The sequence below is a fragment of the Orycteropus afer genome, unplaced genomic scaffold, assembly GCF_000298275.1.
Source record: "Orycteropus afer afer isolate SDZICR_OR568_19922 unplaced genomic scaffold, OryAfe1.0 scaffold00431, whole genome shotgun sequence".
Taxonomy (NCBI): domain Eukaryota; kingdom Metazoa; phylum Chordata; class Mammalia; order Tubulidentata; family Orycteropodidae; genus Orycteropus; species Orycteropus afer.
This window is the reverse complement of record NW_006922018.1, coordinates 876,147-900,406: the sequence shown is the minus strand read 5'-3', so window position 1 is coordinate 900,406 and position 24,260 is coordinate 876,147. Positions and strand designations below refer to the sequence as shown.

Genomic DNA, 24,260 nt, shown 5'->3' with positions numbered 1-24,260 from the left:
ATCTATTTCTGGGTTCTCAATTCTGTTCCACTGGTCTATGCGTCTGTCATTGTACCAGTGCCAGGCTATTTTGACTACTGTGGCTGTATAGTAGGTTTTGAGATCCAGGAGTGTGAAACCTCCTACTTTATTCTTCTTCAATACTCACTCCGTCGAGTGGGATCCAACTCGTAGTGACCCCTCCTTGGGTTACCAAGGTGGTATCACTTGGAAGTAGATTGCCCAACTTTCCTTCCAAGGAGTAGCTGGTGGGTTTGAACCGCCAGCCTTCTGGTTAGCAGTCAAATGCCTTAGGCACTACACCACTAGAGCTCCCTCTTCTTCAGTAGTGCTTTGCTTATTCGAGGTCTCCATCATCATTCATTTTAAACATACACGCATTAAGTCAAACTTTTTTTATTAATCCCTTTTCTCCTTTACCTTTTATTTCCATCTCACTTTCACTTCCTGAATTTTTCCTAATGTGGCAATTTTATGCTTGAAAATTTATTAATCATGTTATCATACTTGGAATAAAAATAAGTACATGAACCTAACTTTAAATTTTTTTTTTTAAATTTTGACAATACAGTTCTAAGTGTTTAAAATATGTTTTCCTTATGGAGTTATTACAATAATTATTAATGCATAGTAAATATTTTTACTATAATTGTTAAACAAAAATAAAAATTTATTGGAAATACATCTTCTAACAATATGGATTTTTTTTTTTTTGCCATTCAATTAACGTATTTGTGAATGAGTGCTACATATGAATTATACAAAGTTCAGCATCAATCCTATTCCTGTTTTATGTTTTATTAGGTTCCAACACTGAGAAATCTTACAATCATAAATCAGATAGGAATGGAAAGAAGTTTTTATGTCAGTGTTACTCAGTTCTTTGAACTTCTTGTGAGTCATGCCAAAGAGCACATAGTGGTTTTGGATAAAAATTACTTTTAATAATTTATCAGTTGACAACTGAGATCCTCTTTCAATTTTTATTGAAAGGATTGGAAAATACATCACTTATATTTGTTGTTGTTGTTATGTAATATAAAATCTTGATAATCAATAGAGCATTCACTACTTTATTACTACATAGCCAGTATTTCCAGTTGACCCATTGTTAGTGCTTCAGAGTGTTTGGAACACCTTTCTTTTGCAAAGTGGGGAATTACTACTGTGATAGGAAAGAAGGAAAAAGTGAACTCTCATGACACATATCCTCAGAGCAGTTTTTGAAATGTTTGTATGTATCTGATACCCTTAACATTTTCTGTCACTGCACCTCTTGAAAAATCTTTGTGCACTTGCAACAGTAACATACTCCCTCCAAGATCTTATATAAAGGGCTGATTTCTCATTGACTGCCTTCAGGTATGAGTCTTTGAATAGCTTGAGACTTCTATGCACTGTGAATGAAAAGAGGTCAAAAAAAGAAAGAAAAAATATTTATTTGGAAATGGCTTTATTTATTTTATGTCTGGTATAAATATAAAAGCAATATGAACTTTAAAATTGGTTGAATTAGGAATGTTGACATCCTTATTTATTTTTAATTTTTTCCCCAGGTCAATGAATGGTCATTGAAGATAAGGAAGGAAATGAGAGTAGTTGACAGACAAATAAGAGGTAAATTACCATTTTATGTTTCCTGTTCCCTGTCTTCTTGGAATATTTTGCTTTAGTTTATAAAAATAGACTGTGCCTATATTTTAAGATACATTTAAGTTTTATCATATATATATGTGATTTATATGCACCTGTGCATGTATATACATATATGTGTGCATTTATGTATATGCCTACATGTATATGATTTATTATTTAAGTTGTTTTTATAAGGTCCCTTGATGACGTAAGCAATTTTCACTCAACTACTAACTTAAAGGTTGGCAAGTGAAAACCACCCAATGGCACTGTGGAGGAAAGGTCTGGTGATAGTTTATTCTTACGTCATTTATAGCTGTTAATTATTTTGCTTTCTAATTCTATAACCAGTGTAAGAAAAGCAAAAGAGATCATTCAAAGTAACTATATTTTGTTTGATGAATAAAAAGAACAAAAGAAACCTTGCTACTTACAAAGAAGTATATTTTATGATGTTTAAATTAAAGAAATTTTGGGTAAGTAAGGAATTCAGTTCTATTATCAGCACTAAAGTTGTGTATCATGGCTGAAAATTGAGGAAGATATATTTTCATATAAAGGTGATTTATTGTGTACCAGTTAAAAATTATGATGACTTGCAAAGGGATGGTTATGTTTAAAACTTTTATCATATTTAACACATTCATGACTGGAGAAAAATTAGTATAAGAAAGATAATTCAAAATCACATCCTTAAAAAAGAACTAGAAGCTGTTACACTGTGAGGAATTGCAGTCAATGTCATGAAACAAAATGTGTGTGAACTACTGTATGGATAATGAATTTGCTCTGTAGAATTTCATCCAAATCACAATAAAAATTAAAAAAAAAAAAAAAAAAAGACCTGAGAGGAAACTTCTTTTCCTGGCTGTGATACAATAATTGATTTCAGACTTTTACTCATATTATAAATTAATAAAAATCTAGACAAAATCTATGAAACAATTCTTCTCAGACGTTGGAAACTGGCAGTACAGGATTGATCACTGAGAGAAGAGAAAGAAAGATGATCCTGACTTTCTGCTTGGGCATGCTTTCTGGATCATAGTAAGGGATGAGGATCCCAAGTAGAGCATGATGATTTCACTAAGTTGAAAAGACAGAGATCAGAGTTAGGAGAGACTGAATTGGCTGAAATTTGTGGGGCAGAGTAACATAGAGTTACCCAGATACAGAGCCCCAGAAATCTGCATGGGGTCTCTTTGAGTCTTTGGTTGAATACAAAGTTCTGCATATCTAGAGTGAGATTTCAAGAGGCTGGGCAAAGAAAAACCACTAGGAGCTATATGCTGAACAATTCTCAGAGCTCACACAGGGTTGAGAGATAGTGGACTCTGACCAGCTACAGTGGGGAGTTTGTTGACATTCAGTAAGAACCCAGAAGAGTCAAATCTTAATATTAAGGCTAAGATAGTCTTAGATTAAAGGCTATCATAAACTCATGCTAATAAATCTTAAAATCAAATCTTGAAAGCTGATCTGCAGGTAACATAACTGCCTACCAAAAAAAAAGCTTAAAATTTGTTAAAGGAAGACCACCAAATTCAGATTGTCAACAATGAAACATTCACAGAGTCCAGCATCCAATGAAAAATTACTGGGAAGAGGCAGGAAAATGTGACCTGAAATCAGGAGAAAAATCAGGTAATACAAACATGATAAAAAAATAACAGAAGTGATGGAACAGACAAGGATTTTAAATGTTGTTGTTAGGTGCCGTTGAGTCATTTCTGACTCATAGCGACCCCACGAACAGCAGAACGAAACACCGCCTGATCCTGTGCCAGCTCTGTGATCCCTGCTATACTTGAGCCTGTTGTCGCAGCCACTGTGTCAATCCATCTCGTTGAAGGCCTTCCCCTCTTTCTTCAACCCTCCACCTTACTAAGCATGACTTCTTTCTCCAGAGAATGGTCCCTTCTGACAACATGACCAAAGTAGGTGAGACGGCGTCTGGCCGTTCTTGCTTCCAAGGAGCATTTTGGGTGCACTTCCTCCAGGACAGATCTGCTAGTTCTTTTAGCAATCCATGGTACTTGCAGCATTCTTCGCCAGCACCACAGCTCAAAAGCATCAACTCTTCTTCGGTCTTCCTTATTCATTGTCCAGCTCTCACATGCATACGAGGCGATTGAAAATATCATGGCTTGTGTCAGGCACACCTTAGTCCCCAAGGAGACATCCTTGCTCCTCAGCACTTGAAACAATTCCTTCGCTCTTGACTTTCCCAATGCTACACGTCATCTAATGTCCTGACTCCTGCTTCCATTGGCATCGATTGTAGAACCAAGCAATGTGAATTCTTTGACAACCCCAATCTTTTCTCCATTTATTGTGATGCTGCTTATTGGTCCAGTTGTGAGGATTTTTGTTTTCTTTATATTGAGACATAGTCCATACTGCAGACTGTATTCTTCAATCTTCATCGGTAAGTGCCTCAAGTCATCCTCACTTTCAGCAAGCAAAATGTATCATCAGCATATCTCAGGTTGTTAATGATTCTTCCTCCAATCCTGATGCCATGTTTTTCTTCATATAGTCCAGCTTCTCAGATTATTTGCTCAGAATATAGATCGAATAAATGTGGGGAAGGGATACAACCCTGACGCACTCCCTTCCTGATTGTAAACCATGTAGTATCCCCTTGTTCCGTTTGAACGACAGCCTCCTGGTCAAGGTACAGGTTCCTCATGACTACAATCAAGTGTTTGGGAATTCCCATTCTTCTCAATGTTATTCATAATTTGTCATGATCCGCACAATCAAATGCCTTTGCATAGTCAATAAAACACAAGTAAACATCTTTGTGGTATTCTTTGCCTTGAGCCAAGATCCATCTGACAACAGCTATGATATCCCTTGTTCCACGTCCTCTTCGGAATCCAGCTTGCACCTCTGGAAGTTCTCTGTCAGTATACCGCTGCAACTGTTTTTGAATTTTCTTCGGTAAGATCTTACTTGTGTGCAATGTTAATGATATTGTTTGATAATTTCCACATTCTGTGGGATCACCTTTCTTTGGAATGGATACAAATATGGATCTCTTTGAGTCAGTTGGCCAGGTAGCTGTCTTCCAAATCTCTTGGCATAACTGAGTGAGTGCCTCCAGTAGGGCATCGTTTGTTGAAATATCTCAATGGGTATTCTGTCAATTCCCGGAGCCTTGTTCTTCGCCAGTTCCTTCGTTGCAGGATCTTAAATAGCTATTATAAATATTTGAGAAATTCAAAGGAAACAAATAATGAGGATATAAATAGAAGATAAAAAAAATAAATTACAACTTCTAGAGATAAAAGATATCTAAAATGAAAAATGCACTGACTGCATAGGTTTAACAGCTGGTTAGACAGTACAGAGGAGAAGATCAGTATACTAAAAGACAGAAATACAAACTATCCAAACTGTAATACAGAGAGAAGTCTTGTTGGGGGGGAGGCATTAATGGAGTCTCAGTGACTTGTGGGGCAGTCAAACAGTCTATCCTGTGTAATTTGAGTTCCAGAGGAGAGAAGCCAAGAAGGAATCAGACAAAATAGCTGAAAAATTTCCAAATCTTATGAGCACTGAATTCACAGATCCAAGGGACTCAATGAATTCCAAACAGGATAAACACAAAGAAAATGATACCAAGCCATATCCAGAGTACTGAAAAATTAGCAATCAAGAGATAAAACAGAGAAAAATAGACATATTAGATACAGGGATATAGATAAGAATGATTGTAAATTTCTCATCAGAAACAATGCAAACCAGAATATTTTTAATGTGACAAAAGGAAAAAAGGTGTCAGTCTATGACATAAATATGTCCTGTTAACATAGCCTTCAAAAATCAAATATATTTTCAAATAAAAGTTGAGAAAATTTGTTGCCAATAGATCTGTACAAGAAATGTTAAAGGAAGTTCTTCAGGCTGAAGGAAAATCATAACAGAAAAAATACTTCCGTCTACACAAAACAATGACAAATGCTGGGGAGGGTAAATATGGGAGTACAGGTAGTACCCAATTTACTATGTATTCAAATTACAACAAACTGCACTTAATAACTGTCTGTTTTTTCTTTTTCTTATAACATCAGCAAATTACATGCTGCAACATTGTATACAGTACATATTACTTAGGGTAAGACTTTAAATGTGGATGGAGCAGGCTTATTTAGGAAAAGGATACCAGAACTGACTTATATTCTTAAAGATGCGGAATTGATACCTAATTTCATTTAAAGATAGAAACACACTGTAGCTTGGAAAAAATGTTGCTGGATTTAAATTAAAACCTTCTCTTGTCTGAAAACCCCTACGCATTAAAAAAACATTGACAAGAATAAGCTGCAAGCCTGCTACAGGAGTAATGGCAGGGCCTGCATTACAGTTGTGTTACTCAGAGACTGGTTTTTAAATTGTTTCATCACACAAGTGTATGCATACTGTCTTAAAAGGAGCATTCCTTTCAAGATACTATTGCTACTTGGTAATGCCCCAGGACAACCTCCACACATAATGGTCTAACTCAAGATGTCAAAGTGGTGCATCTCCCTCCTAATAGGGCAACTATGAGTACAGCCAGTGGACCAAGGTGTAATCGCTACCTTCAAGGCATACTACCTATCAAGGCATACATTTGCTTAAGCAGTAGCTACAACTGATGGTAGGGTAACATTATGTGATTTCTGAAATAATTATAATATTCTAGTATTAATAATAATTTTAATATACAGAACGTTGCATCTTCCTGAGAGGAAGTTACAAGAAAATGCATGCAAGGGATATGAAAAAAAATACTTTTAAGTTATATAAGTACACACCAAGCATTTGGTCAGGACAATATGATAGAAGAAATCAGTGGGAAAATTGTCCAGATGGCAAGAATGCTGAATTTATAATTGATTGCTGCTGACGTGCTCTACTCGTCTGTCAGTTTGTTGTACTGTGGTGGCTTGTGTGTTGCTGTGAGGCTGGAGGCTATGCCACTGGTGTTTCAAATACCAACAGGGTCACCCATGGTGGTTGGGTTTCAGTGGAGCTTCCAGACTAAGACTCAAAAGAAGGAAGGGGCCATCCACTTCTCAAAGAATTGGCCAGTGAAGACCTCATGAATAGCAGTGAAACAGTGTCTGATACATTATCGGAAAACTTTATGAATAACCCTGAAACAGTGTCTGACATAGTGTTGGAAGATGAGTCCCTCAGGTCAGAAGGCACTCAATACACAACTGGGGAAGAGTTGGCGCCTCAAAGTAGAGTTGACCTTAATAACGTGAATGGAGTAAAGCTTTTAGAACCTCCATTTGCTGATGTGGCATGACTCAAAATGGGAAGAAACAGCTGCAAACATCCATTAATAACAAGAATGTAGAAATATGAAGTATGAATCTAGAAAAACTGGAAGGTGTCGAGAATGAAATGGAAAGCAGAAAGATCAATATCATAGGCACTGGTGAGCTGAAATGGACTGGTTTTGGCCATTCTGAATAAACAACCATATGATCTACTATTTTGGGAATGACAGACTGAAGAGAAATGACATGGCATTCATCATCACAAAGAATGTTTCAAGATCTATCCTGAAGTACAATACTGTCAGTGATAGGATAATATCCATAGGCCTACAAGGAAGACCAGTTAATATTACTAATATTCATATTTATGCACCAATCACCAAAGCCAAAGATGAGGGAATTGAAGATTTTTACCAAGTTCTGCAGTCTGAAGTTGACCAAACATGCAATCAAGTTGTATTGATTATTACTGATGATTAGAATGCAAAAGTTGAAAACAAGGAAAAACCACCAGTAATTGGAAAACTGTGGCCTCGGTGATAAAAAAGACACTGGAGATTGCAAGATAGAATTTTGTAAGACCAAAGACTTATTCATTGCAAATACCTTTTCTCAGTAACATAAGTGGTGGCTATACATGTGGAACTTGCCAGATAGAATACATAGGAATCAGATTGACTGCATCTGTGGAAAGAGGAGATGCAGAAGCTCAATATCTTCAGTGAAAACAAGGCTGAGAGCTGACTACGGAACAGACCACCAACTGCAAGTTCAAATTATAGCTGAAAACAATTAAAACAAGTCCATAAGAGGCAAAATTTGATCTGGATTATATCCCACAGGAATTTATAGACCATCTGAAGAATAGATTTGATGCATTGAAGAACAATGACTGAAAAACAGACAAATTGTGGAATGACATAAAAAAACATCATTCATGAAGAAAGCAAAAAGGTCATTAAAAAGACAGGAAAGGAAGAAAAGACCAAAATGAATATCAGAAGAGACTCTGAAACTTGATCTTGAATGGAGAGTAGCTAAAGCAAAAGGAAGAAATGACAAGATAAAAGAGCTGAACAAAAGATATCAAAGAGCAGCTCAAGAAGACAGAGTCAGTTATTATAGTGAAATGTGCAAAGACCTGGAGTTAGAAAACCAAAAGGGAAGAACATGCTTGGCATTTCTCAAGTTGAAAGAAATGAAGGAAATATTGAGGCCTCAAACTGCAATGTTGAAAGATTCTATGGGCAAATATTGAATGATGCAGGAAACATGAAAAGAAGATGGCAGGAGTACACAGAGTCACTGTACAAAGAAGAATGGGTTTTTGTTCATCTCTTTCAGGAGGTGGTATGTGATCAAGAACCAATGGTATATTGAAGGAAGAAGTTGAAGCTGCATTGAAGGAATTGGTGAAAAATAAGGCTGCAGGCATTGAGGGGACACCCATTCAGATGTTTGAACAAACAAATGCTGCACAACTTCCGGTAAGATGGAGAAATAGGCAGACAAGTGACACAGACCCTCTTCAGCAAAGAAAAGAAAAACCAATTGACAGAGATACAGAAGATAATCCTGAGCTTTGAAAGGAACTATACAAAGTGGATTTGGCACCAACACAGAGTACAGAGAGGGTCAGAGCTGTGGACTGTCAGCTACTCTGACAGGAACAACAGCCTAAATATTTCCAAATGGTATTAGGACCTAAGAATTGACCTAAAGATCAGCCTTGGTCACCAAGGGCTGCAGGGACAACTGCACCGGTGGCCTATGACTAGGAAGGAAAACAACAAGGAGACAACTCGAGCTCTTGACTTTCCGCTGTCTGGAGGGCACAGCCATTTTGATTATTTACACGTGGCGCCCATTTTGGATATTTAAAGTGACTAAGGGTGCAGCCATTTTGAATGTTTACAAGTGGTGGCCATTTTGGATAATTAAAATGACCAAGGGTGCATCCATTTTGAATCATTACGAGTAGCAACCATTTTGGATTTTAAAGTGATAGCATTCTCATTTGGATTCCAGGGACCTAAGAATAGGCTCTGTTTCCCAAGGTTGGCAGGGACATATGAGAGGCTGTGATAGTTGGAGCTGTGTGTCAACCTGACTGGACCACAATTCTGTGTGGTTTAACCAATTGTGATGTGGGTTGTTCCAGTGATGGGGTCAGATACATATGTTTTGAGCAGCCAGTCCATTGAAAGGACGTTTCCCTAGGGGTGTGGCCTGCTTCCAGTATATCTATGGACATCCTGGGAAAAGAGACATTCTTCTGTAGATTGGGATTCTGTTGTGCTGCTTACAATTGTCCATGAGCGAACAATCCACCATTTGGCCTGGAGATCTTAGATTCGATATTCGTTGGAGTCAACAGCCAGTATACTGCCTGCCAACCTTGAGCTCCTCAGCCCCTGCAGCTGCGAGACTCGGGAAAAGCCTCCAGCTTGACGTTTGATCCAAGAACTTTGGACTTGCCGGCTTCTATAAGTGTGTGAGCCATTTTCCTAAGATAAATTTCCTTTCTTTCTGGTAGCATAGTGCCTAAGACATTTGACTGCTAACCAGAAGGCTGGCAGTTCAAACCCACCAGCCACTCCTTGGAAAGAAGATTGGACAATCTACTTCCGTAGTGATACTGCCTCAGCAACCCAAGGAGGGGTCGCTATGAGTCGGAGCTGACTTGATGGCACACAACAACAACAACATAAAAGCTTTACTGGTTTTGTTTCTCCAGAGAACCTAGTCTAACATAAAAGCTGACAACAGGAAAGGAGACAGGTAGTGAGTGTATAAGTGCTGTCAACTAGTGAATAGAGGAGCACAGCACAGTGCTTGTGTAGATAACATATAAACAAAACAAAGAAAATGAAAATTGTGGGCGAGTCACTCTAACATACAATCACCAATTAAATATAAACACAAAAGTGTCACAATGCCTCAGAGACAACAGAGCATCACAGTCCACACAAAGAAGCATGATAAAGCAGGAGAAACAAGGGACCAGGATATAGACCCAAAACACCTCCCTGAGAAAGATGCAGCATTGGAACTCCCTAATAAGGAATTCAAAAGAATTATATTTAGGTATATTCAATGAATTGAGAGATAGATCAAGGAAAACACTGACAAAATTGAGGAAAACCCTAGAACACTTTCAAAAGACAATACAAGAACAAAATGACAAAATAAATGAAAAATTAGAAATGATACAAAATCGACATACAGAAATCCAGAAAATTAATACTAAATTTTCAGAAATAGATAAAACATTGAATGGGCAAAGGAGCAGAATTGAATCAATGGAAGACAGAATTAATGAGATTGAAGGCAAATACCTGAACACTTCTTTGGAAAGGGATCAATCAGAAAAAAAGGTCAAAACAGAATGAAGAAAACCTAAGGTTCATGTGGAATACCATCAAGAGGAATAACCTACATGTAATCGGAATTCCAGAACAGGAAGGGACAAATAAAACCACAGAGAAAATTGTTGAAGATTTGTTGGAGGAGAATTTTCCTGATATGATGAAAGATGAGAATATATCCATTCAGGAAGTCCAGCAAACCCCAAACAGGATAGACCCCAAAAGAAAATCACCAAGACATGTCATCATCAAACTCACCAAAACCAAAGACAAAGAAAGATTCATGAGAGCAGCATGGGAAAAATGAAAAGTTACCTACAGAGGGCAACCAATAAGACTAAGCTCAGATTTCTTGGCAGAAACCTTGCAGGTGAAAAGACAATGGAATGGTATATATAAAACCCTGAAAGAGAAAAATTTCCAACCAAGAATTATGTACCCAGCAAAATTGTCCCTCAAATATGATGGTGAAATTAGGACATTTCCAGATAAGCAGAAATTAAGGGAATTTGTTAAAACCAGTCCAACCTTAACAAAAGATGCTAAAGGGAGCCCTTTGGACAGAGAAGCAACAACAGCTAACAACAATGGACTGTTAACACACATGATGATATAACCCAGAAACCAACCCAGCTATGGAAGTATCCAAAGTAAAGAAGCCTACAAGATTGTAAACAGGGAACCAGAGACATCAATTGATAAATGAGGACAGCTACAAACCAAAAAAGAGGGATAAAACTGTGTCGTTACAGAATTTCTAGATGGTAGGGATGTCAAGACAACTACAGGATAGAACGGACTGTTTTAAATTTGGGAAGACAACTATAAATCACAGGTAACCTCAAAGAAAAATGATAAACCTTCACATCAAAAGAAAAAAAGAGGACCAGCACAAATATTTAACAAATACTAAAACAATAGCAAGAAAGGAAGTGATAACATGATTCATAAACAAAATGAACTCAGCATAGAAAATTATATGGAACAAAGAAATTGACACAATGAAAAAGCACATAAAAATTACAACAACAAATTCATATTTGCTGATAATTACATATCTTGCAAGGGATTTATCTCTAAGATTTATAGAAAACTCCAACGCCTCAGAACCAAAGGAGTTAACAATCCAACTGAAAAATGGGCAGAAGACATGAATAGACACTTCACCAAGGAGGCCAACTAATACATGAAGAGATCTCACAATCATTGGCCATCAGAGAGATGCAAATCAAAACAACAGCGAGATACCTTTTTACCCCAGCACTGATGGCAAGGTTCAGTGAGACAGAAAATAACAAATGCTGGTGGGGCTGTGGAGAGAATGAGACTCTCAGACACTGCTGGTGGGACCATGACATGATACAACCACTGTGGAAGGCAATATATTGGTTCCTTAGAAAGCTGGAATTGGAGATACCATTTGACCCAGCAATCCCATTACTAGGTATATGTCCTAGAGAAGTGAGAGCCAGGACAGGAACAGATATATGCACACTCATGTTCATTGCAGCACTATTTATAATAGCAAAAAGATATAAACAACCTACGTGCCCATCAGCGGAAGACTGGATGACCAAACTATGGTACATACACATACTGGAATGCTATGCAGCACTAAAGAATAATGTAGAGTCTGCAAAACCCTGCATAATATGGATGAACTTGGAGGACATTGTGCTGAGTGAAATAAGTCAATCACAGAAGGACAAATATAGTATCAGTTCATTGTTGCGGAGGGTCAAGGAAAGGTTTATATCTGGAGGGAAACTTTGTTGGTTATCAGGGATGGGAGGGGAGAGGAGAGAACACTCCAGAAAAAAAAAAAAATGCATTGAGCCATGTCACTTTAGTTTTGTGTATTTCACTGTCCATAAATTATATTTCAATAAAATACATTAAAAAAACCCCAAACAGATTCTGCACTGGAGGCACTTACTCGTTTATGCTAAGAAGACAGATATACCTGGCCAACTAACTGGAAGAGATCCATATTTGTACCCCTTCCAAAGAAAGATGCTCCAACAGAATATGGAAATTATGAAACCATATCATTAATATCAATTGCAAGTAAAATTTTGCTGAAGATAATTCCAAAAACGATTGTAGTATATATTGACAGGGAACTTCCAGAAATGCAAGCTGGTTTCAGGAGAGGATGTGGAACGAGGGATATCATTGCTGATATTAGATGGATCTTGGCTGAAAGCAAAGAATAACAGAAAGATGTTTACTTGTGTTTGTTGACTAGGCAAAAGCATTTGTTATGTGGATCATAACAAATTATAGATAATACTGAGAAGTATGGGAATTCTAGAACACTTAAGTGTGCTCATGAAGAACCTGTACATAGACCAGGAGGCTGTTGTTCAAACAGAAAAAGGGGATATTGCATGGTTCAAAATCAGGAAGGGAGTGCATCAGGGTTGTATCCTTTTACCATACTTATTCAATCTGTATGCTGAGCAAATAATCTGAGAAGTTGAACTCTATGAAGAAGAACATGGCATCAGCATTGGAGGAAGAGTCATTAACAGCCTGACATATGCAGGCAACATAGCCTTGCTTGTGGAAAGTGAAGATTATGTGGAGCACTTACTGATGAAGATTAAAGACTATAGTCTGCTGTATGGATTATAGCTCAACATAAAGAAAACACAAATCTTCGCAACTGGACCAATAAGCAGCATCACGATAAATGAGGAAAAGTTTTAAGTTGTCAAAGATTTTGTATTACTTGGTTCCATAATCAACATCAATGGAAGCAACAGTCAAAAAGCAGATGACATATTGAACTGGGCAAATCTGCTGCAAAAGACCTCTTTAAAGTGCTAAAGAGCAATGATGTCTCTTTGATGATTAATGTGTGCCTAGTTTGTTTAATATTGGTATCTTCAGTAGCCTCATATGCATGTGAAAGCTGGGCATTGAATAAGGAGGACAGAAGAAGATTTGATGCTTTTGAGTTGTGATGAAAAGTACCATGGACTGCCAGAAGGGTGAAGAAGTCTTTCCTGGATGAAGACACCTGGATTGCTCCTTGGAAGCAAGGATAGCCATACTTCGTCTCACCTACTTTGGTCATGTTGTCAGAAGGGACCATTCCTTGAGAAGAGTATCATACTTGGTAAAGTGGAGGATCAGCGAAAAAGGGGAAGGCCCTCAACAAGATGGATTGACACAGTCACTGCTATAGTGGGCTCAGGTGTAGCAAGGATTGTGAGGCTGGCACAGGACTGGGCAGTGTTTCATTCTGTTGAGCATAGGGTTGCTATTAGCCAGAGCTAACTCGACGGCACCTAACAAGAATTACTGATGTGGAACAGCCGTAGATTATAAAGATCAGGACTTAAGTGGATCTTGAAAAGGAAAGAAGTGCTGAAAAAGTAAGAGAGAAAGAGGAAGGAGAGAAATTGTTAAAAAAATTTTACAGTGAAATAATTAGCTGAAGTTTTTTCTCTACTAAATCAGGGACTCAGTTCCTTGAAAATATGGACCCAAGTGTTGATTGCTTTGCAAAAGTCAGTAGGCAGATTCAGGAATCAGTGAGATGTTGCCTCAAAATATATGAAGAAAAAAATAAAAAGACCATACAAAATTCCTGCAATGAATTTTCTGACTAGAAACATCATCCCCATTCCCAGGGATAGTCCAGATTTTCCATATCCTTCCACAAGTAGGGCTACAACAAAATGCCAATGTTGTCTAACTCTTCTTTTTCATCAGAGTAAATTTTTATGACTTGTGTATTCATGTATGTATGAAAATATTTCTGGAAGTTTACATGTAATGTTTCCAAACCCCAAAGACAAATTAAGATTGGATTTATAAACATGTTGTTGTTAGGTGCCGTTGACTTGGCTCTGACCCATAGCAGCCCTGTGTACAATAGAATGAAACACTGCCTAGTCCTGTGTCATCCTCACAGTACTTGCTGTGCTTGATCCATCATTGGAGCCACTGTGTCAGCCATCTCATTGATGGTCTTCCTCTCCTTCGCTGACCCTCTGCTTTACGAAGCATGATATCCTTTTCCAGGGAATGGTCCTGTCTGACAACATGACCAAAGTAGGTGAGACGAAGTTTGGCCATTTTCACTTCTAAGGAGCATTCTGGATGTACTTCCAGGACAGATTGGTTCATTCTTGTGGCAGTCCATGGTATTTTCAGTATTCTTCACCAACACCGCAATTTAAAGGCATCAACTCATCTTTATCTTCCATATTCATTGTCCAGCTTTCATATGAATATGAAGTGATTGAAAATACCATGCCTCAGATCAGGAACACCTTACTCTCCAAAGTGACATCTTTGCTTCTTAATACTTTATTTATTTATGTATACTCGTGGTTATGGTTTATTAAAGGATACAGATTAAAATCAGCCAAGGGAAGAAATTCATGGGGCACAGACCAGGACATTTCCAAATGCAGAGCTTCCAGTTGTCTTCTCCAAGAGGAGTCATAGAAAGTGTTAACTTTCCTAAAAATAATGTTTGACAGTACAGAGTATTGCCAACCAGGGAAGCTCACCCAAGCCTTGACATCCAGTTTTTATTTGGGCTCAATCATATAGATCTCTCTGGCTGCCTAATTGGCTGACCTCAATCTCTAGCCTCTCTGGAAGTCAGAGCTGATTCTGCATTACCTAAAGCCCACACCCTGAGTCACACTGCTGTACTATCCAGTGTTGCCCAAGATCCCTACATAAACAAAGACATTCCTAACAGGTATGGCATTTCAAGGGTTTAGAGATCACTTTCCAAGATACGATGGCAAAGGCTACTATTCTCTTTAAGGTTAATTCTTTACCACATGCTGAGACAACTTTTGTTGTTTGTTTTGCCCTCGTTTTCCCTTCTCCTTCTCATTTTTGTCTTTTCCTCCTTCTTTTCTCAAACTCTTTTAAGGTATAAAAAAATATATGCCCGAAAGGAATTCTCATCCAGTGTTGACTAAGGCTACAAACAGTGGCAGAACAGGTTTAGAGATACATCTTCATCTTCAATTTGACAAACTCTACAGGCATACATGACAAATTCCATTCATGCCAGGTCCCTGGAAAATGTTATTTGCAAGGACAATTTCCTTCTCAACTTGGAAAAATACAACAAATACAAGTCACTTCAGAAGCCAAAGGCTGAAAGTGTGATTTCCATGGCTTACTCTGGGGCCATGCATTCTCATATGATGAGGTTTCTAAAAAATATTAAATTACTTCTAAAGAAAGTGACCTAGTGATCTAGGTGAGGATGCCTCAAAGCCTTAGAACCTAACCTAACCCACTGATACTCAGTCAATTCCAACTCAGTGATCCTACAGTACACAGTAGAACTGTACCTCCTCTTAACACTTTAAAGAGATCTTTTGCAGATTTTCCCAGTACAATGTGATTTGACTGCTGACTGCTGCTTTCATAGCTATTGACTGCAGATCCAAGTAAAATGAAATCTTTGACAACTTCAGTCTTTTCTCCATATATTGTGATGTTGTTTATTGGTACAGTTGTGAAGATTTTTGTTTTCTTTATGTTGAGGTGTAATCCATAATGCAGACTTTGATCTTCATCAGTAAGTGCTTCAAGTCATCTTCACTTTCAACAAGCAAGATTGTGTCATCTGTATATCACTGTTGTCAGTGGTTCTTCCAATTCTGATGCTGCATTCTTCTTCGTATAGTCCACCTTCTTGGATTATTTGTTCGGCATACAGATTGCATAAATGTGGTGAAAGATATAACCCTCACACACACTCCTCCCAATTTTAAACTATGCAGTATCCCCTTGTTCCGTTCAAAAGATTGCCTCTTGGTCTTTTGTATAGGTTCCTCATGAGCACCATTGAGTGTTCTGGAATTCCCATTCTTCCCAATGTTATCCATGATTTGTTATAAACCACAAAGTTGAATATCTTTTTAAAGTCAATAAAACATAGGTAAACATTTTTCTGGTGTTCTTTGCTTTCAGCCATGATCTATCTAACATCAGCGATGATACCCTTAATTCCACGTCATCTTCTGAATCCAGCTTGCATTTCTGGAAATCCTCTGTCATTAAACTGCTACAACTGTTTTTGATTTACCTTTAGCAAGATTTTACTTGCATGTGATATTAATGATATTGTTTGATAATTTCCACATTCTGTTGGGTCACCTTTCTGTGGAATGGGCACAAATACTGATCTCTTCCAGTCAGTTGGCCAGGCAGCTGTCTTCCAAATTTCTTGGCACAGACAAGTAAGTGCCTCCAGTGCTGCATTTTTATGTTGAAACATCTCAGTGAGTATTCTGTCAATTCCTGGAGCTTTGTTTTTTGCCAACTCCTTCAGTGCAGTGTTGACTTCTTCCTTCAATATCCTTGGTTCTTGATCATATGCTACCTCCTAAAATAGTTGGGTATCGACCAATTCTTTTTGATATAGTGACTCTGTGTATTCCTTCCATGTTCTTTTGATGCTTCCTGCATCATTCAATATTTTGCCCATAGAATCCTTCAGTATTGTAACTTGAGGCTTGCATTTTTTATTCAGTTCTTTCAGCTTGAGAAATGCCAAGAATGTTCTATTTTGGTTTTCTAACTCCAGGTCTTTGCACATTTCATTATAATATTTTACTTGGTCGTCTCAAGCTGCCCTTGTTATCTTCATTTCTTTTTTTTTCACCATTTCTTCCATTTGCTTTAGCTGCTCTCCATTCAAGAGCAAATTTCAAAGTCTCTTCTGGCATCCATTTTGGGCTTTTATTCCTTTCCTGTCTTTTTAATGACTGTTTGCTTTCTTCATATATGATACTCTTGATCTCATCCCACAGTTCATCTGGTCTTTGATCATTGGTGTTCAACGCATAAAATTTGTTTTCCAGATGGTCTCTAAACTCAGGTAGGATATAATCAAGGTCATATTTTGCCTTTTGCAGACTTATGTCCCTTTGGAAGTAGATTGCCCAGTCTTCCTTCCAAGGAGTGGCTGGTGGGCTTGAACCACCAGCCTTCTTCTGGTTAGCTGTCAAATGCCTTAGGCACTATGCTACCAGTTGTTTTTTGTTTTTGATAAACTGTATTAATGGAATAAAACTAAATAGAAATAATTGCAATTCCCGGTAATGTTCCTAATGTATTTCAAGTTTTTGTTTGTTTGCTCTTTTAAGGCCCTCCCTCCTTTGAAATGAAATAACTAATCAGTTTGATTAGTTAAAGTATATGGGGTGGGTGTGGTAGGTTGACTTGTGGAGAGATGAGTATTCCAGTCTCTACTACTGTCTGTGGTAAGTTAGTTCATTTCAGGATTGTAGGCATGATAAGGATCAGCATTTAGGCCTCAGTGTTTATATACTCACAATCTACGGATCACAAATCATGTGTTATGGATGTATCTTATCTGATGTGATACTTTTAATATATTCAGACTCTGAAGATTTTTTAAAATCATTAGTGACTATACAGAGATTATATTCCCATAATTGTAGAAATGCTACCTTTTGATTATTAAATGTAGATTTGGAATACACTTACAAATATTTTTATAGTTCCTTAATACCAGTACCAACAAATGATAGAGAGTGGGTTTTGCAAAAGCAGTTTTGAAATTTTCTCAAGTATAGTAAGTTTACAGTTTTCTTTTTACTCTTAAGACCTTAATATTGTTCTGGAACTAGTGAATTCTTACCACATTACTTATTTTGGATTTATTTATGTCCTATATGTTTTCCTATGGAACCCTACTGGCACAGCGATTAAGCATTTGGCTGCTAACCAAAAGATCATTGGTTTGAACCCACCAGCCACTTTGTGGAGAAGGACGTGGCTGTCTGCTTCCATAAAGATTACAGCCTTGTGAACCCTATCAGGCTATTCTGCTCAATTGTATTTGGTCACTATGAATCAGAATTGACACAAGGAGTTTTGCTTCTTTATTTTTTAAATTGTGATTTGGGTGAAAATTTACAGAGCAAATTCACTTTCCATACAGTAGTTCACATCCACTTTGTCTCATGACATTGACCACAATTCAGCACAATGCAACACCTCCCCTCCCATTTCCTCCTGACAGTCACCTCTTCCCTGTGTCCATCCCTCCCTGCACCCCTGCCCCCGAGCTGTCTCCTTGTGCATAAACAGCCCTTCTTTCTCCCATAATTGTTCTCTCCAAGGAGTGTATCTACCTCAGGTAAATGTTCAACTCCTATGCCTGTCTTTTGCTTGGCTGGAAGCCACAGGTGTGGGTTCAATTCTAGACCTGAAGGGCAGCTAGGGACCATAGTCTCAGTGGTTCCACTGGGCTCTATCAGACCAGCAAACCTGGTCCCCCCTTTTTTTCTCCCAAATGCTTTTGAGTTTTGTTCCACATTGTTCTCCCTCTCTATCCAGGGTCTGCTACATAGATCCCCCTCCAAGTGGTTGACATTGGTAGCCAGGCACCATCAAGTTCTTCTGGTCTCATAGTCTATAGGCTGTGGATCGCATGGTGTACCAGTTGCTAGGGCTAATTCTTTCTATGAATCTTTCGTTTTCTTCGTTCTTCTTTGCTCTGGATGAGGGGAGACCCATCGTTGCATCTAGATGGCTGCTTGCAAGCTTTTAAGATCCCAGTCGCTACTCGCCAAAGTAAGAGGTGGAACAATGTTTTATGTAGCATGTTATGCCAATTGAACTTGATGTCCCCTGTGACTATGGTCCCAAGACCACAAGTTCAACTACTCAGTCCCTCTGGGTAGCTGGCTGTGACCAAGAAGTGACTACAACCTTGTCCCATTTCAGCTCTACTATACACCTGGGAATTCAGATCATACAAATACACTTATAGGACCATTGTCTATCAACCCTATACATGGTCTTGCATACACTCCCCACTTCACAGACATTCCTTAGTTCAGCCTGTCCACCCATCTATCCACCCATGTACCCATGTTTGCCTTCACTGGCAACATAGTACTGTATGTGCAAAAGGATTCATCTGCTTTTTAAAAAAATTTTTAAATATGTTTTTCTATTTAATTGACATATTATGGTAAGATTGGATTTGAGTACTAGTAAATCTCCTGGCTTACAATAATTTTCATATTTTGTGTTATGTTCTAAGTATAGATATCCAACGGGAAGAAGAAAAAGTGAAACGATCTGTGAAAGATGCTGCCAAGAAGGGCCAGAAGGATGTTTGTGTAATTCTGGCCAAGGAAATGATCAGGTCAAGAAAGGCTGTGAGCAAGCTCTATGCATCCAAAGCCCACATGAACTCTGTGCTCATGGGGATGAAGAACCAGCTTGGTAAGATGACAGTTACCATACAGCCACCTTGGTGTTTTTGCTGTTACTACCAGCTCTGGTTTCTTTGAGGAGGACAGGCTCAACTCCAGTTTTTATTCTTTATGTTGTCTTAATTGGGCTGTTATATATAAATGCAAAACATTATACCATTACTATTATATGTTAATTCATTTTTTTTTTTTTTGGCCAGTGTTTTTGAAGTAATGGCAAAAATGACATTTAAATCTGCTTTGTTTAGGATTTAGAACATACCCGCATGTGAGCAATATGTTAGTGAGCTGAGTATTGCATCTTAGGAGTAAGAAGCTGGCCTGTGTTTTGATGAAAAGTTCTCCCTCTCTGTTGTAGGCCCAGAGCAGCCCTAGGCAAAATTTTAAAATAGTTTTAAGTTTGGCTTAGTTCCGCCTGCCTCCTTTTCTGTCTCATCTCTCTCTCATAATACTTGCTCACATTTTAGGAATCTGCGGGCTATGTATTGGGTGTTCAGCATACATGTGAAGTACCACATGTACTTTTGAAAAACTCATCCTAATGTTTAAAAGGGAGCTCTGGTAGCATAGTGCCTAAGGCACTTGACTGCTAACCAGGAGGCTGGTGGTTCAAACCCACCAGCCACTCCTTGGAAGGAAGGTTGGGCAATCTACTTCCGTAGTGATACTGCCTCGGAAACCCAAGGAGGGGTCGCTATGAGTTGGGTCCGACTGCATGGCAAACAACAACAACAATAACAACAATGTTTAAAATAAAACAAAACACAACTAAGTTCCTTTCAAGTGTCCAATATAATACTGTTTGTAATCTTTTATGGTATGTATGACCAGGGCAGTGACAACTTGAGCCATAGGACATATTTTACATCTAATTGGTTTCTTTCCTTACTTCTATCATATTAGAAAATCCTAACTCAGTTATAGTTCTATGAGAATGGCAGCAAGTGACTGTGAGATATTTAGGTTGAATATTGACTCAGAAATGATGGAGAAATATTCCACTAAAGAATATTTTCATCTCTCTGTCAGATACTAAGTTCATGAGTAAGTATGTCACACTCTACTGCTTCTGTTCAAAGGATGGAGCCAATGAGTTTCTGATCTATTAGCTGGTTGTATTTTACTCTGAAGATATTTCTCCTTGTTCAATTTTAACATTCAAATGTGGTTTTAAAATATGCCTGATGGTGAATGTGTCATCAGATTCTTTCTTCAAAAACTGAAGAAATAATCATGAGTTGAGAAAGTTAAAAAAAAAAGTATAATAGTCAAAGTGACTGTATCACATTATCATCAAGACTAGATTAACTTCACTTTTAAAAATTGTGTTCAGTCCTAACCTTAATGCATTTAGGCTCTTCAAAATACTGGATATATCACCTAGATGTGCCTTTCAAACAAGCCGTGCATTCATTCAGTGCCATGAAGAAATAGTTTTATCTTGTCATTTTCAAAGCTCTAGTAAATGAATTTTTGCAGACTTTTATAACCAGCTTTGAAAGTTTTATATTTATTGCCTATTTTTTGTACAACATGCTGAAAAGGTACATACTCAGTTGACCATGAAAGGCTTATTTTAAAGTTTTTCACTGTTTCCTCTGCTGATTCAAGATCAGCATCAAGAAATCGTCTTGTTTATTCTGCCTTTCCTCCCATGAATAAAGTAGCACATGTACACCCTCTTTTTTACCATAGTTAATGAAGATAAAAGTACAGAGAATAATACAATAGATGCCTATGTACCTATTAAGGAGCACTGGTGGCACAGTGGTTATGCACTGAGCTGCTAACCAAAAGGTTGGCAGCTCAAACCTACCAGTTGCTCTATGGGGAAAAAAGTGTGGCAGTCTGCTTTCATAAAGATTACCTTGGAAACCCTAGGGACCAGTTCTGCTCTGTCCTACAGGCTCACTATGAGTCAGAATTGATTCTATGGCACACAACAAAGAACAACAACAATGTATACCTGTCCCCAGAACAAATAAAATTTGATATTATAGTGTGTCAGTTTTTATATAATAATATACAATGATAATAAACCTGAAGCTCTTGTAACACCCCTTCCCGATTCCATTTCCTACTTTTCCAAACTCTCCAGAGATAATCACTATCATCAATATTAAAATTTACATAAATGTTACCATATTATATATCTTTCTATATCTATATCTTTTTTTCTATATCTTTTTTTCTTGCCATTTATCATTGTGATTTTAAAATATACCCATAATATGTATAGATTTAGTCCATTCATTTTAACTACCAGATGATATTCCATCATTGAAATATATCACAGTTAATTTTCCTTTTCTGCAATTAATGGACATTTAGGTTTGTTTTGGATTTTTTGCTATTATAAATAACAGTGCTGCTGTGAATATCTTTGTGTATGTCCAGTTGTGCACATGTGTAAGATTTTTTCTCTTGGACATGTGTAAGGATTTCGTTAAGCAGCCCTGGTGCACAGTGCTTATTAAAAGAAAACACTCAGCTGCTAACTTGATAGTAGGTGGTCAAACCCATGAGCCATACCACGGAAGAAAGATGTGGCAGTCTGCTTCCATAAAGATTACAGGCTTGGAAACCCTATGGGGAAGTTCTGCTATGTCTTTTGGGTCACTCTGAGTCTCACTTGATAAGAGTGGTAAATGGGTTGAAGATTTCTTTGTTGTTGTTATCTGCCATCAAGTCGGTGCTGTCTCATAGTGGCCCTGTGTACAAAAGAATGAAACACTACCTGGTCTTGCACCATCTTCACGATTGTTGCTACGTTTGAGCCCATTGCTGCAGACACTGTGTCAGTCTATCTACCTGAGGGAGGGTTTTCCTCTTTTATGCTTACCTCTACAAAGATAGGTGATGTCCTTCTCCAGAGACCGTCCCTTCTGGTAATATGTCCAGATTATGTGAGATGAAGTTGTCATCCTTGCTTCTAAGACATACTATGGCTGTATTTCTTCCAAGACAGATTTGTTTGTCTTTCTGGCAGTCCATGTTATATTCAGTATTCTTTGCCAATTCCATAATTCAAAAGTATCAATTCTTCTTTGGTTTTCCTTATTCATTTTCTAGCTTTTGCAACATATGAGGCAATTGAAAATACCATGGCTTGAGTCAGGTGCACCTTAGTTCTCAAACTGACATCTTTTGCTTTTTAACACTTTAGAAGAGGTCTTTTCCAGCAGATTTGCCCAATGCAATACATCATTTGATTATTTAACTGTTGCTTCCTTGGGTGCTGATTATGGATCCAAGTAAAATGAAATCCTTGACAACTTCAATCTTTTCTTCATTTATCATGATGTTGCTTATTGGTCCAGTTGTGAGGATTCTTGTTTTCTTTATGTTGAAGTATAATCCATACTGAAGGCTGTAGTCTTCGATCTTCCTCAGTAAGTGCTTTAAGTCATCTTCACTTTCAGCAAGCAAGGTTGTGTCAGAGATTGTTAATGAACCTTCCTCCAATTCTGATGCTGCATTCTTCTTATACTCCAGCTTCTCTGATATTTGTTCAGCATACAGATTGAATAAGTATGTTGAAAGGATTTAACCTTAATGTACATCTTTTCTGGTTTTATTTTATTATTTTCTAATGCATTTTATTGAAATTTATGTACAGTGAAATACACAAAAGTAAAGTGACATGGGTAATGCATTTTCTTCTTTTTTTTTTTTGACGTGTTTCCTCCCCTCCCCTCCCACCCCTGGCAACCAACAAAGAAAGTTTCCCTCCATATATAAGCCTTTCCTGACCCTCCACAACAACAAACCAATAATATATTTGTTCTTCTGTGATTGACTTATGTCACTCAGCATAATGTCCTCCAAGTTCATCCATGTTATACAGTATTTTGAAGACTCTACATTATTCTTTAGTGCTGCATAGCATTTCATTATGTGTATGTACCGTAGTTTGGTCATCCACTCTTCCGCTATAAATCTTGGAGATAAGTCCCTTGCTAGATATATAATTACCAGCAAATATGAATTTGTTGCTGTCATTTTTGTTACGTACTTTTTCATCGTGTTGATTTCTTTGTTCCATATAGTTTTCTATGCTGAGCTTGTTTTGTTTATGAATCGTGTCATCACTTCCTTTGTTGCTATTGTTTTGTTGTTGTTGTTGTTATGTGCCGTCGAGTCAAACCCGACTCATAGCGACCCCTCCTTGGGTTTCTGAGGCAGTATCACTACGGAAGTAGGATTGCCCAACCTTCCTTCCGAGGAGTGGCTGATTGTTTTAGTATTTGCTAAATATTTTTGCTGGTCTTCTTTTTTTCTTTTGATGTAAAGGTTTATCATTTTTCTTTGAAGTTAACCTGTGATTTATAGTTTTCTTTCCAAGTTTAGAACAGTCCGTTCTATATTGTAGTTGTCTTGACTTCCCTACCATCTAGAAGTTCTGTAACAACATAGTTTTTTCCTTCTGTTTTGGTTTGTAGTTGTCCTCGTTTGTCAGTTGATGTCTCTGGTTCCCTGTTTACAATCTTGTAGACTTCTTTACTTTGGATACTTCCATAGCTGGGTTGGTTTCTGGGTTATATCATCATGTGTGTTAACGGTCTGTTGTTGTTGGCTATTGTTGCTTCTCTGTCCAAAGGGCTCCCTTTAGCATCTCTTGTAAGGTTGGTCTGGTTGTAACAAATTCCCTTAATTTCTGCTTATCTGGAAATATCCTAATTTCACCATCATATTTGAGGGACAATTTTGCTGGGTACATAATTCTTGGTTGG

The 24,260-nt window shown here is 37.7% G+C and overlaps 1 protein-coding gene across 1 annotated transcript in view; it reads left to right on the top strand.

Annotated features, from left to right (window-relative positions):
* The window catches only part of LOC103208391 (charged multivesicular body protein 3), a 218,014-nt gene that overhangs the window by 139,200 nt on the left and 54,554 nt on the right, over positions 1 to 24,260 (top strand). Inside the window, exons 3-4 of the mRNA XM_042782726.1 lie at positions 1,557 to 1,617; positions 19,358 to 19,537. Of these exons, the coding sequence (XP_042638660.1) occupies positions 1,557 to 1,617; positions 19,358 to 19,537 (241 nt within the window). The remainder of the gene's footprint in view (positions 1 to 1,556; positions 1,618 to 19,357; positions 19,538 to 24,260) is intronic.